Here is a 12,445-nt window from a genome sequence, read left to right as displayed (position 1 = left end):
CCCGGTCCACACAAACTGCCACGGTCGGGAACCAGAGCCGCCACGTGTCTGGGTCCTCTGACTTTGCTAGTATCCGTCAGAGGAGCTGCTGGTTTTATTTCTTTTAAAAGGAAGGAAGGAAAGAAAGAAAGAAGGAAGGAAGGAAGGAAGGAAGGAAGGAAGGAAGGAAGGAGAAACTGCAAAATGCCTAGTTATGCTAAAGTCAAAATTTTGTTAATATTTTGTCGTATTTCAGGTTTCTGTTTATTTTATCTCCACAGCATGACGCATTTAGCCAGCCATCCTTCCCCAAGGTGGCCATGGTCCTTGGGTCATGGGTTTTAGACCTGTGTTGTGTTGTGTTCCTATTTTAAAACATGTGCTAATGCTATATGCATTTTAAACTTGCATAAATCACTTACAACACACTCCTTTTTGCACTTTTTTTTAAAACATTGTTTGAGGTATTTCTCCAGATGGCGCTACGAGCACAGGATAGCCACTCATTTCCACTGCCTTGTGGGTGTCCTGTGACATAACCTGCAACAGTCCGTTCCTCTGGTAGATATAGGAGTCATTTCCAGTTTTTGTGTCAAACTGAAAATGACAAAAAAAGGCACTGGAGGTTTGCACCCGCCCTCGTTTGTATGTGGTCTGGTTGAATTTTTATTGTGTTCATGGCATACCTTTATGGTTAAACCTGCCAGCACCTCTTGCCAACACTTACTAAACCATTTGTGGTTTCTGGGAATTCCTCTGGTGAAATCATTCCTTTTGATTCCTTTTTTAAAAAATCTTTAAAACCACATGCCCTTGTGGGAAGAAAGCACCTGTACCCAAGGTGTCCTTCCTCTGGACAGATCAAGGCTATCAGGTAGGATGAGGGAGAGGATGGGGTCTCTATAGGAGGAGTTGGACCTTCAAAGCCAGGGAAGCTAGTCTGAGCCACGACAGATGATGCCTGCCATATTGACTAGGCAGGTGATGGGGGCTGGGACTGCAGAACAAGGTTTCCTACTGCCTCCCCAATGACCTTTTCCTCTGCATCCCCTAGCCTGGACCAATGTCAGAGTCCTCCCTAGATTCCCAGCTTCCTGAGCTGGAGTTCATGCAGGTTCAGTGGGAAGGGTGCCAGCTGGACTCTACTCCCTCTTTAGGGCAGTGGGGAAATTGAGGCACTGCTAGCCCATGAAGCTTCTCAAGACATAGAAAAAGGTGGATGCAGCACCCACCCCTACAAAGAAAGCACAGCTTGGATCTTAGCCCCACTTGACCTCCATGCCAGATACCCTGAGTAGGGCACCACCTGCTTCCCTTGGCAGTCACAGGGAACTTGGAAGAGATCCACTAAGGGGAGCCAGGTGCCTTCTACCTCAGCCGCCCTCTTCGCTGATGCATTACCTAGAGTTTCAGCCACTGCAGCAGGCGCAGCTCTACATTGGATGGCGTCTGTGTACCCAGGGCCTCCCTGCCCTGTATGGATGGAGGTGCATCGATATTATAGCCAAGAACATGCCCCTCACTCAGGCCTGAGTCGCTGAGATTTGAGGCCCAGCAGGCAGCCTGGTAGTCTGTGAAATGGGGTTTATCTGGCTCTTGCGGGTAGGGGTGTGGATCCAGAGTCCAGCCTCTTCTGACCTCCCACCCACTTCCTCTGTGCAGGTAACACAGTGCCAGCGGTGTTTGCCATCCCGGCTGCCAACAGACCTGGCTTCACCGGCTACTTCATCCCAACACCTCCCTCCTCCTACAGGAGCCAGGCCTGGATGTCCTATGCAGGGGAGAATGAGCTCCCGAGCCAGTGGGCTGATTCGGTGAGACCCTTGCTATTGCTCTCACAAAGGTTCCCTCGCTGGGCACACCTCTAGGGGAAAAGGAGGTGGAAAACAGAGACTGGGCTGTGGTTCTCTCAGGACCTCCCACCATGCCGGTGGCTGAGGTGAGCCATTTGGGTGGTGATGCGGTGAGGCGTGTGACCTTTGATGGAGGAATTTGAGGCTTGTTTCCTAGAATGCATTCTATCTCTTCCTGGCAAGGGGACCGTAACCAAATCAGTTTTATAGTAATAACTACCATCTGTTTAGTATTTTCTGTATGCCAGACCCGTTCAAGTGTTCCATTAAACTGCCTTATTTAATCTTCACGGTAAATTTGATCATGCGAGTTTTATGACTACTCCCATTTCACAGATAAAGCACTGAGGCTTAGTCACGTGATGTAACGCTAAGGTTGCACAGCTCGATAAGAGCCAAGGCCGAAGTTAGAATTCACACCAGTCTGACTCCAAAGTGTTTATCCAATTTATTTCTTTCCACTGTCACATTTTACAAGATTTTAGATCGAATGTCAGCAAATGAAGGGTCAGAAACCCTAAAACCGCCATATGGCCGATGCAAAGACACCCAAGCATTTGCTGTCTCCCTTCGTTCCTCATAGGTGTGTGACACAGATACACCTGTCTTTGGACTTGCCAGGTGTGGCCATTTAAAAAAAAAAGGAGTGCCTGGTCCCTGAGTGAGCTCACCTGGTGTAAATGAGAAAGGCGGGTTAAGCTGAACCTGGCATTCCTGTATTCTTTAGTCACTTTCAGAGTTGGTCTCTGCCTTTGGAATGAATTCCTAGCATTGGAAAACACCTTGCTGCAGGAGTCTGGCAATGCCTTTGTCCAAACCTCTGAGGTCACCATACCGTGCACTCTGTAATGACCCGAGTTTCAACACCACCACCAGAGGGGCAATCCTGCATATAAACTGTCCTGTTGTCCAATGCTTACTTCTTTGGTTTCTAAAGCATAAAAAAATGCGTGCCACGCTGCATATAAAGTATTCTGAAATGAACGCTCCTTTCAAGTGTGCGTAGCTTGACTGAAGCGTCTTCTGCGTGCGGCTCAGCGTCCTGACGAAGTCTTACAGTTCCCTCTCAGGAGGCGTTCGGAGGCTGGGCTTTCACGGTTTGGGGATTCTGGCTTTTCGTTCAGTATCTACAAACTAGTAACCTCTGGGCTTGATAGAACGGCTTGATGTGGTTTTCCTTTGCATGAGCTTCCTCCCGGCTGGCACTTTATGCTGTCAGCATCTCCACATCCTGGCTTGTGCTTTTCCTAATGTGCTGTCCTCTGCACATGAAACATGCCTGAGCTCATCTAAACTGTTTGCTAAGTTGGAGTAAGTAAACTCTGGGAGAGGAACTGGAGGATTCCCTGATATTAGGTCAGCGGGTCTAACCTGGGATGTCATAGCCTGCTGTTAGGTCAGCAGGTCTAACCTGGGATGTCATAGCCTGCTGTTAGGTCAGCGGGTCTAACCTGGGATGTCATAGCCTGCTGTTAGGTCAGCAGGTCTAACCTGGGATGTCATAGCCTGCTGTTAGGTCAGCAGGTCTAACCTGGGATGTCATAGCCTGCTGTTAGGTCAGCGGGTCTAACCTGGGATGTCGTGGCATCTGTTTGGCTGGGATGGGCCCATCTTTACCTTTCTTTTGTGGTTTTGGGTTTTTTTTCCAATTTTTTTTATTTGTTTTATTTTTGAGGTCAGTTTTACCGTTGTTCTGCTTGTTTAGTTTTGAGACAAGGTTTGGTTCCTAAGCCCAAACTAGCTTGGAATTCACTACGTACTGTGAAGTCAAGGCCAAAAAGTGAACTCTGGCAAACCTTCTGCCTTAACGCCCCCTAGTGCTGAGCCACTGTGTCTGACTCTCTTTTCTCAGCCCTCCTTCTGATTCCCAGACTGGTTTGCATTGCTGTATCTCTAAACAGTTGGCATCATTGAGTAGGGGTGGTCAATTACAAAGTGTTTGACTCTGTAAGCCTTGAAATGTGGAAATAATGCATGCGCTTTTCAGAGGGGACGACATGCATGGTGCTCTGGTTAGGCTGGAAGCCTGCAGCTTGGATAGCTATGTCTTCTGCGGGAGTCAAAGGAAGTATTTTCCAAACCCTTGGTCCTTGCCCTCAAGATGCTTAACCCACATAGCTTCCCCAGGCTTTCGGCTTCATCCAGATGCCCTTGGGTTCACATCACCTTAGAGAAGAAGACGAAAGACCTCAGCAAATGCCAACCTCACCTTCCTGACAGGATGACGGAGTCATTCCCGAATCCTCCCCAATACTGTGAAAGAGGTTGAGTTTCCCTGGCTCTTTTTAATGCTGCAGCCTTGGTAGGTCTTTCTGGGAGCCTAGCTATCACCTGTAGCTCAGCTGAGAAGTGCGCCCAGCATGGTGCAAGCTGTGCTGTATGGAGATTCAGAGCAAGTGAGAGAGAGTACAGGGAGCTCAGAAAGTCAACGAGAGAAAGACACCCATTTGAGCTGAATAAAGAGATTGCATGTCCTCTATACTGATGTGAGTAAACAAGACCCCCGCCTTCACTTGGGTGCCTGACCTTCCTGGTCCCCCAAATCACCTAAAACCAGGGTGTCACATCAATTTCACCCTTGGTGCTAGAGAAGCTTCCAGGGGAGGCCTCAGGGTTTGTTTGCTATTTTCTCATTGTCGTGACAAACTAGTCTGACAAGAAGTCAGTTAAGGAAAGAAAGGTCTGTCTTGGCTTCAGTTAAAGGAGACACTGTCCATCACGTGTGACAACAGAAGCAGGAGGCTGCTGGTCATTTGCACCTGCGGTCAGGAAGCAGGGTGAACAAGAAGTGAGGCCATGCTTGAAGACCTCAAGGGTCACCCTCAGAGACACACTCCATTCAGCAAGGCTTCACCCCTGAAAGATTCCAGAACCTTCCCACACATTACCACCAGCTAAGGATCAACTTCAAATGCATGAACCTGTGAGGGGAAGTTTACACTCAGAATCACCACACAGACTGATGAGGAGCGTTGCTGTGATCGATTGGTGATGTCTGTCAAGGAGCAGACGTGTTTGTAGCCCTGGACTCTGGCCAGCCACATATAACAGTGCTTGCCAAAGAACCTGTTTCCTTATCTTCCCCACTTCTAAGAACTACCCTGAGACAACCCCGGTTGCCTAGTTACCTTTTCCTTGCTGGTTCTAGCCACTAGCACCAAGACTTGATGTCACAAAGGGTCGTGTATTGACTCTTTCCACTCCGGTTCACGCGGTTATATGAGTTTGAAGTGTATCGGCTTCCACCCCACACATTCGACACCTACTGAGCGTCCTTCAGTGATTTCCAGACTGTGCCTAGAACCCCAGGCTCTGGGAGAGTTCCTACTCTCTGCTAGACATAATTCTGGGCAAAGTGACGGTGCCTGCCTTCTCAGAACTGCTGACCTGGGACAGGTGATGATGGCCCAGGAAGAATGCCTGCCACTCTAGACCGACCTCATGGAAACATTTTGCAGGGGCCATTGGCTGGTGGCAGGCTGGAAAATGTCCCTGGAAGAATGGAAATTTGAAGCTGAGATCCGAAAGACTTCCTGTATTGTGGCCCTGGTTCTTGGTCAGCTCCAGTCATCCACATATTCTGAGCTCTTGTGGCTGGATAAGTGGGACAGTGGCCCTCTGGGTTTCCTCTAAAGTACAGGGGAAGCCGTCCAGCCCTTGTACATAGAGACATGAGCAGCTTTTTGCTGCTTTATTTTATTGGCAGGGTCTCGTGGTGAAATTTAAACCCCAGACTCAAGCTTAAGTCATCAGTGCAGTAACTTCTGTCAAGTGAGCTCTCGCGGCCTCACCTGAACCGCTGAGGTAGCCTCAGAGCTCACTTCTGCCGGATTCACCCCGAATGACCTTGCTGAAGCTGACTTCTCTGCTGACACCCAACAAGGGTTCCCAGCCCGTGATCTCAGACACTTACCTTCTCAAGAGGGACTATCAGAGCATCCTGCATCCTACCATGTACTCCTGTCCCAGTGTCTGAATGTTTGTGTCCCTCTACCCGACTCACACGCTGAGTTCCACAGTGTCACGGTGAGGTCTTGTGCGGGTGGCTGGTTTGTGAGGTCAAACACTGTGAATAGAATTATGTTCTTATAAAAGAAGCCCATGAGCTGCCCTGCTGCTCCTGTCATGTGGGTGACAGGAAAAGACAGCTGTCAAGAACCAGGAAGCAGCCTCTCACCAGGCACTGGAGTCCCCAGTCTTCATGAGTATAAAAATAAATTTCCATTCCTTATCAGCTCCTTGGTCAGTGATATCTGATTTTAGCAGGCTGAAGAGGTTAGGACAGCTGCCCTGCTCCATTCTCCATATTCCCCTGCTCCATCTTCCTCTGCTCCATCCCCCCCTACTTCATCCTCCCCAGCTCCATCCTCCCCTGCTCCATCCCCCCAGCTCCATCTTCTCCAGCTCCATCCTCCCCTACTCCATCCTCCCCTGCTCCATCTTCCCCAGCTTCATCCTTCCCTACTTCATCCTCCCCAGCTCCATCCTCCCCTGCTCCATCTTCTCCAGCTCCATCCTCCCCTACTCCATCCTCCCCTGCTCCATCCTCCCCTGCTCCATCCCCCCAGCTCCATCCTCCCCTGCTCCATCCCCCCAGCTTCATCCTCCCCTACTTCATCCTCCCCAGCTTCATCCTCCCCTACTCCATCCTCCCCTGCCCCATCCTCCCCTGCCCCATCCTCTCCTGCCCCATTCTCCCCTGCCCCATCCTCCCCTACTCCATCCTCCCCAACTCCATCCTCCTCAGCTCCATCCTCCCCAGCTCCTTCTCCCCTGCCCCATCCTCCCCAACTCCATCCTCCTCAGCTCCATCCTCCCCAGCTCCTTCTCCCCTGTTCCATCCTCCCCAGCTCCATCCCCCCATTCCATCCTCCCCTGCTCCATCCTCTCCTGTTCCATCCTCCCCAGCTCCTTCTCCCCTGTTCCATCCTCCCCAGCTCCATCCCCCATTCCATCCTCCCCTGCTCCATCCTCTCCTGCTCCATCCTCCCCAGCAGGCCCAGGTGAACATGTCTGTCAATGGGGAAGGAGGTCAGGTGTGGTAATGCATGTCTGTAATACCAGAAGTCAGGAGGCAGAGCTGGAAGGACCAAGACCAGCATGATGTTCTGTGAGTTCCAGGCCCACCATAGAAACAGCCTTTATTTCTCACAAGTGTGTCCAGGAAGTAGGTGGGTCCACTAAAGAAGCACGTGCCCCATGGACTAGCATTCAGCTGCTTTAAACGGAACAGCCTGGGGACACCATCCCCACCCAGCACACCACTCTGCACCCCTGTACCTTAGCTCTTGTTTTTCCACCTGTCTGACCTGCCTATCTTACCTCCTGAACCTGAAGCGGACTCCCGACACATGTTCTCCTGTGCCTGCATCCACAGCATCCCAGCCAGCATCCTGGGATATAAAGGTCTTTGTGGACCAAATAGCAGCCCATGTGTGTACTGTTTCTGTGGGCGAGATAGTCATAGATTCTAAACCTTTTGCTTGTCTTTATTCATAGAGACTTCTGTATGTTTAAGTAGAGAATGATGTGTCTCCCTCTTTTAATGAAAGGAGTTTTTTTTTTCAAGAATGTGATAGTGCACCTACATCCAAAACACTATAGTGCACAAATTAATTAATTCCCAGTGCTTGGAGCCAGGTACACCTGTGCAGAGCATGCCTGGGCTTGGTGGCTGTGTTTCCTTTGATGGTGGTACCCTCGGCTGCAGTGTCCTCCCCTATGAAACAGGGATGAGGAGATTGTTGCTTGCAGAATTAGATGAGATACTGTGTGAAAATCATTAGGGCTCAACGGATGCAGGCTGCTGTTATTTGTAAAAAGCCCCTGAGCTCCCTTGCAAGAGTTCTGTTTACTCAGCTGTGCTTAAGTTAAAAGGAAAGGCAGGGTCGTTTAGCTGTGAGCTCGGGTGTGTTCTTAAAGTTTTCAGCAAAGTTGAAGAACACCTATTTAATTCCTGTAGCCAGCGTGCTGAGTGAGTGCAAGACGGCTGTTTGCTAAGGAAACTGACTCCAGATGCCCTTGGGTTCACAGCACTGATAGGCTGACAGCTGTGATAACGCGGGGTTTCACTTCTCTAAACCTGTTTCCTTGACCTCCTCCGCCTTGACCTCCTCCGCCGTCCCGCTTCCAGTATTGAGTACATCCTGTACCTTGAGCTCCCTCCTAATGTGAGTTCCTTCTCTCTCCCAACCTCTTATGCAGGTCCCTCTTCCTGGGTACATCGAAGCCTATCCCCGGTCGCGTTATCAACAGAGTTCACCCTCCAGGCTCCCTCGCCAGTACAGCCAACCAACCAATCTTCACCCAAGCCTAGAGCAGGCCCCTGTCCCCTCCACAGCGGCCTCACAGCAGAGCCTGACAGAAAATGAGCCTCCAGACACCCCGTTGACCAACATTTCCACTGCAGCCCTCGTGAAGGCCATCCGGGAGGAAGTGGCCAAGCTGGCCAAGAAGCAGACAGACATGTTTGAGTTCCAGGTCTAATGCCTCAGCCCTGAGGGAATCTGCCCTTGAAGACTGTGAGGCAACAAACAGGCTTTGGGTTCCTCTCCACTGGTGTGTGGGGTCTCCAGACAATGCATGGGTCTTTCTCATCCTCAGATTCAAAAAAAAAAAAAAAAAAAAAACGTCAACAGTGAGGCTGCTGGGAAGCAGAAAACTTGTGAACAACTGGATTCTGACTCCTGCAGCCAACTGTGGGTCAGCAGGTCCCTAGCTGGGACCCTGCATTTGATGTTCTGCTGGGCTGAATGTTTGAACTGTGGGTGGAATTTCCTGAAGGAGCCCTAGTTGTGAGAGGTACTAGCTAGCCTGCAGGTTCCTGTCCAGTGTCCCATTTTAGTAAACCGTCAGAAGGGAGAGACTGCCTCTCTGTCTTCAGCGGCCTCTGCATGTTCTCTTTCTGTGTTAAAGGCAACACAGGAGTGTGATTAACCACCAGACTGTACTCTCTCATTGAGCCATGACCGTGACCGCTTTCAAAATCACCTCTAGTCTGTAAGGGAAATACGGACTCTCCAGCCAAGAAACTCGAGTCTCTTTGCTTTTAAAGGCTCATGTTCAAAGTCAAATGAATTGGATGGAAATCAGTTCCAGTGGCTGTGCCTATAAATAGTCCTTTCTGCCCCCCAAAACACACACCTGCTAATTAAAGGCCAAGAGAAAGAGAGACGATGAACCAGAACGGTGGGCTTGCGTGGACAGGCTGTTTAAAAGGTGCTGTCATTTTGAAAATAAAGTCTTCTGCAAATTGGGATCCACATGAAAGGGGATCGGTGCTAAGAGGCTTGGGAGCCTGTAAAAGAGAAGCAGTTATTTGCGGAGGTTTTTCTTTGTATTGAAGATGGCCTGAGAACCCGGCCATCCTGGGGAAATAATAGATACAGCAACTTTAACAAGATCTGTCTCCTCCATAGTGGAGTCTAGCGTGTGCTGCTAGCGGTACAAAGAAAACCATTATTGATTATGGTAGGGATGGGAAAGATGGATCCACGGTCACCCCATCCTGCAACCTCTGCTTCTAGAAACTTGTAAATGTAGAAAATCTGATTTGAGATGATGAAATGCAAAACATCTTTTTAAAAGTCTGGAGTTCACCAGTTCTCCGTGGTGGATGAACGCAGGAGGATGTTTGCTGAGATGGCAGGATGCTACCTTAGGATGGTGCTGTCACATGCTACTCTTCCTGGCATGACACATCAGCCTACAGAGTCCTGGGTGGAAACACTGCCTTGCAGCTCTGGGGTACACTGATGACTCCTCTGTGCAAATAAGACTGATTTGGAGTACCAGAGGAAAAGGGAACCCTGAGTTTCCTCCCCAATTTTGGGAGTCATGTATGATGTCAGGGGGCTTATTTGGTGTCTGTTGGAGAATAAGGTTCTATCCTGCCTTCACCCATGACCCATCTTGCTTCAGCTGTACCTACACCCCTCTGAACCCATCTATCCATTGTCTCCATGAGTTTCTTTGGTCTTTACTGAAAGGAGGCTGAGAGAAGAGTAGTAATGGAACTGATTAGACTGGGGGACTCAAACTGTCAAAGCACAGACTTGCCCAAGAAGCTCTTTTTATTTCCCTCTGGCAAACTGTCCTTTCTGGAATGTTCCGAGATGACAAGTCTCTTGTGGGGGTGGCATTAGATAGTGTCCTTTTAGTATGCCGGTTGATCTTTCATAGTGTTAGTTTTTTGTTACTTAATACAAAATCAGCTATAAATAAAAATGTATTTTTGTAATTTCCGTGTGTATATATGGTATATTTCTACCAATGGCCAGTTGTAGTCCAAACCTGAAATCAGCTTGCAGAACACTGTGGAGAGTGCAGGGTTTTACCGACAGATGAATACAAAGCCTAAATCTATCCAGGCGGGCATTTGATGCACTTGAATGAACAAAGAGCCAAAGAAACTCAGCCTTTTCATGCAAACTATGTCAATCTTCTACAGCCAGCTACATTGGTCCACTTTATCAATAATACCAATATTTCATCAGCACAGTACTGTGTGGACTTGGTAAATGTTTGAAATATGAGAGAGACATTTCTAGACTACAGAATATGAATGCTTCAAAAGACAGTGTGTAAGCTCTGTGTTCCAAGAGTTTCCAGATCATGGCTCTAGGGTTAGCCGTGGTGTGGCTCCAGATTGCCAGGGCAGTGGAACTACAGCTCACCGGGGTCTTCACAGAACCCCATGGAATATTTAGTTCATTGAGACAATTAAAATATCGCATGATAAATCAAATACTATTAAACTAGATGCCATGGGTACAAGAAGTCTGTTAAAGAAAACCTTAAATTATTTAAAAAAAATTAATGAGTTCATATTTTTCCACCATGGTTAAAGCCTTCTGAGACAAATATGTGATTCCCTTCCCTAAAGAGTCTCCTTGGCTTATAGAGGTGTTAGGTCCCAGAACAGGAGACTCTGAGGAGTTCAGAGGGGAATCGCCACAGAGGTGTAAACACGGAGTTCTGTGAGAGCCCAGAGGAGGCAGCAGTGAGCTCAGATTGTCATGCTCTTCCAGACAGACACTGAAGCCACAGAGGATCTCAGTGACTTGGAAGGGAAAAACCCACATCCAGACACATTGAGGGTTGAGCCCGCCTCTGCTGATTCATGCCCCAGCCTGCTCTCCCTTTGACCATGTTGCCTGTACACTTTGTTGGAGACACATTTCTTTAACTGTGCCCAGAAATTTAAAAAGTAGGCAAGGATCAAGTGAGTAACTCCATAATACTCTTGCCAAAAATTACGGGGGTGGGAGGACTAATTTATTCCAGAAAATAGCACTGAAGAAACAATGTCCTTGAAAGCCAGTGGGGGTAACTTACTTATTCAGCACCACGGGTCAAAAAGGCAGGCAAGGAAGCCCTGACACTGTCACTTCTGGGTCCAGGTGACCCAGAAAGCCAAGAACATAAGGGTCTCTCGCGTGGCCTGGTCCCTCTGACCTGAGGCTTGTGCGGGAACAGGGTGGCAGGTCTGAGCTACAGAGCCCAAAGGAGCCTATTTGAAGGACACTGTCCAGGAGAGGTAATGCCATCTACTGTGCCAGGAGAGGTAATGCCGTCTGCTTGTTATTTTAAGAACCCCCTCCCAAAAAGACATAAACCAAAACATGCAATTTCTGAATAACGTTGACTCAAGAAAAAAAATAATATCTGTGCTTGAGGGTAGGTAGACTAGAAAACATTGTAAAATTCTTACTTCTAAGTAAAAGAAATGCTTCCCTACCAGGCAAAAATTGAAATGGATCAAGAAATATTGATTTCAGCTGGGCAGTGGTGGCACACACCTTTAGTCCCAGTACTTGGGAGGCAGAGGCAAGCAGATCTCTGTGAGTTTGAGGCCAGCCTGGTCTACAAGAGCTAGTTCTAGGACAGGCTCCAAAGCTACAGAGAAACCCTGTCTCGAAAAGAAAAACAGGAAGAAAGAGAAGGAAGGAAGGAAGGAAGGAAGGAAGGAAGGAAGGAAGGAAGGAAGGAAGATTTCATATAAATGAGCCTCATTTTTTCCACACAGCACACAAGTGCTCACAATTCAGTGTATAATGAATGTAAAGAAGTTTTCACGTTGGAGAAAAAGCTTTGGCCTTAACCCTGAATTTAGAATCTGGACTTCCCTTTCCAATTACGGTTCAAGACTTTCAAGGTGTAAGTATAATTCAGCTTGTCCCTGACGGGGTCCAAGTATCACAAGTTCCATCCTGCCATCTAGTCCAACCTCAAAGGAGTTCCAGTCTTGGAACTTCTCAAGGAAACCTGTTCGGCCTTACTTCAGCCAGGGGCTGACTGAAAGACACAGAGATAAATTGCAGAAGCAAAATGCAGGTGTGGCAAAAGGCAGGGAAGGCATCAAGCAACCCTTCTTCCTGATAGCTCTTTCCCTGGCGCTCTCTCTCCTCCTCTGCTTTGCTCTGTTTCTCTCAACACACCTGCTTCACCCTCTTGCTTGCCTGGACCAACCAGCTCCCTCATTAGTGCGTCTAGAACCAAACACGGACCTCAGGACCTGCACCACACTCCCCCCACCCCCCACTGCAGACCACTCTCAGACTAGCGGCCTTGAGCCCCCTTTAGGCAAATGCTTGAGAATCTGATTGGTCCAA

At 48.6% G+C, this 12,445-nt stretch overlaps 1 protein-coding gene across 4 annotated transcripts in view; it reads left to right on the top strand.

Annotated features, from left to right (window-relative positions):
• Kiaa1549l (KIAA1549 like) overlaps window positions 1-10,071 on the top strand; it is a 264,763-nt gene extending 254,692 nt beyond the window's left edge. For all 4 annotated transcript variants that reach the window (XM_075961574.1, XM_075961573.1, XM_075961572.1 and 1 more), the window contains exons 20-21: window positions 1,642-1,793; window positions 8,037-10,071. In XM_075961574.1, coding sequence (XP_075817689.1) covers window positions 1,642-1,793; window positions 8,037-8,318 — 434 coding nt within the window. In that variant the 3' untranslated portion in view covers window positions 8,319-10,071. The remainder of the gene's footprint in view (window positions 1-1,641; window positions 1,794-8,036) is intronic.
• Window positions 10,072-12,445: the final 2,374 nt, after the last annotated feature.

This window comes from Microtus pennsylvanicus, chromosome 2 (assembly GCF_037038515.1).
Source record: "Microtus pennsylvanicus isolate mMicPen1 chromosome 2, mMicPen1.hap1, whole genome shotgun sequence".
NCBI lineage: Eukaryota > Metazoa > Chordata > Mammalia > Rodentia > Cricetidae > Microtus > Microtus pennsylvanicus.
This window is presented reverse-complemented; position numbering and strand designations above follow the sequence as displayed.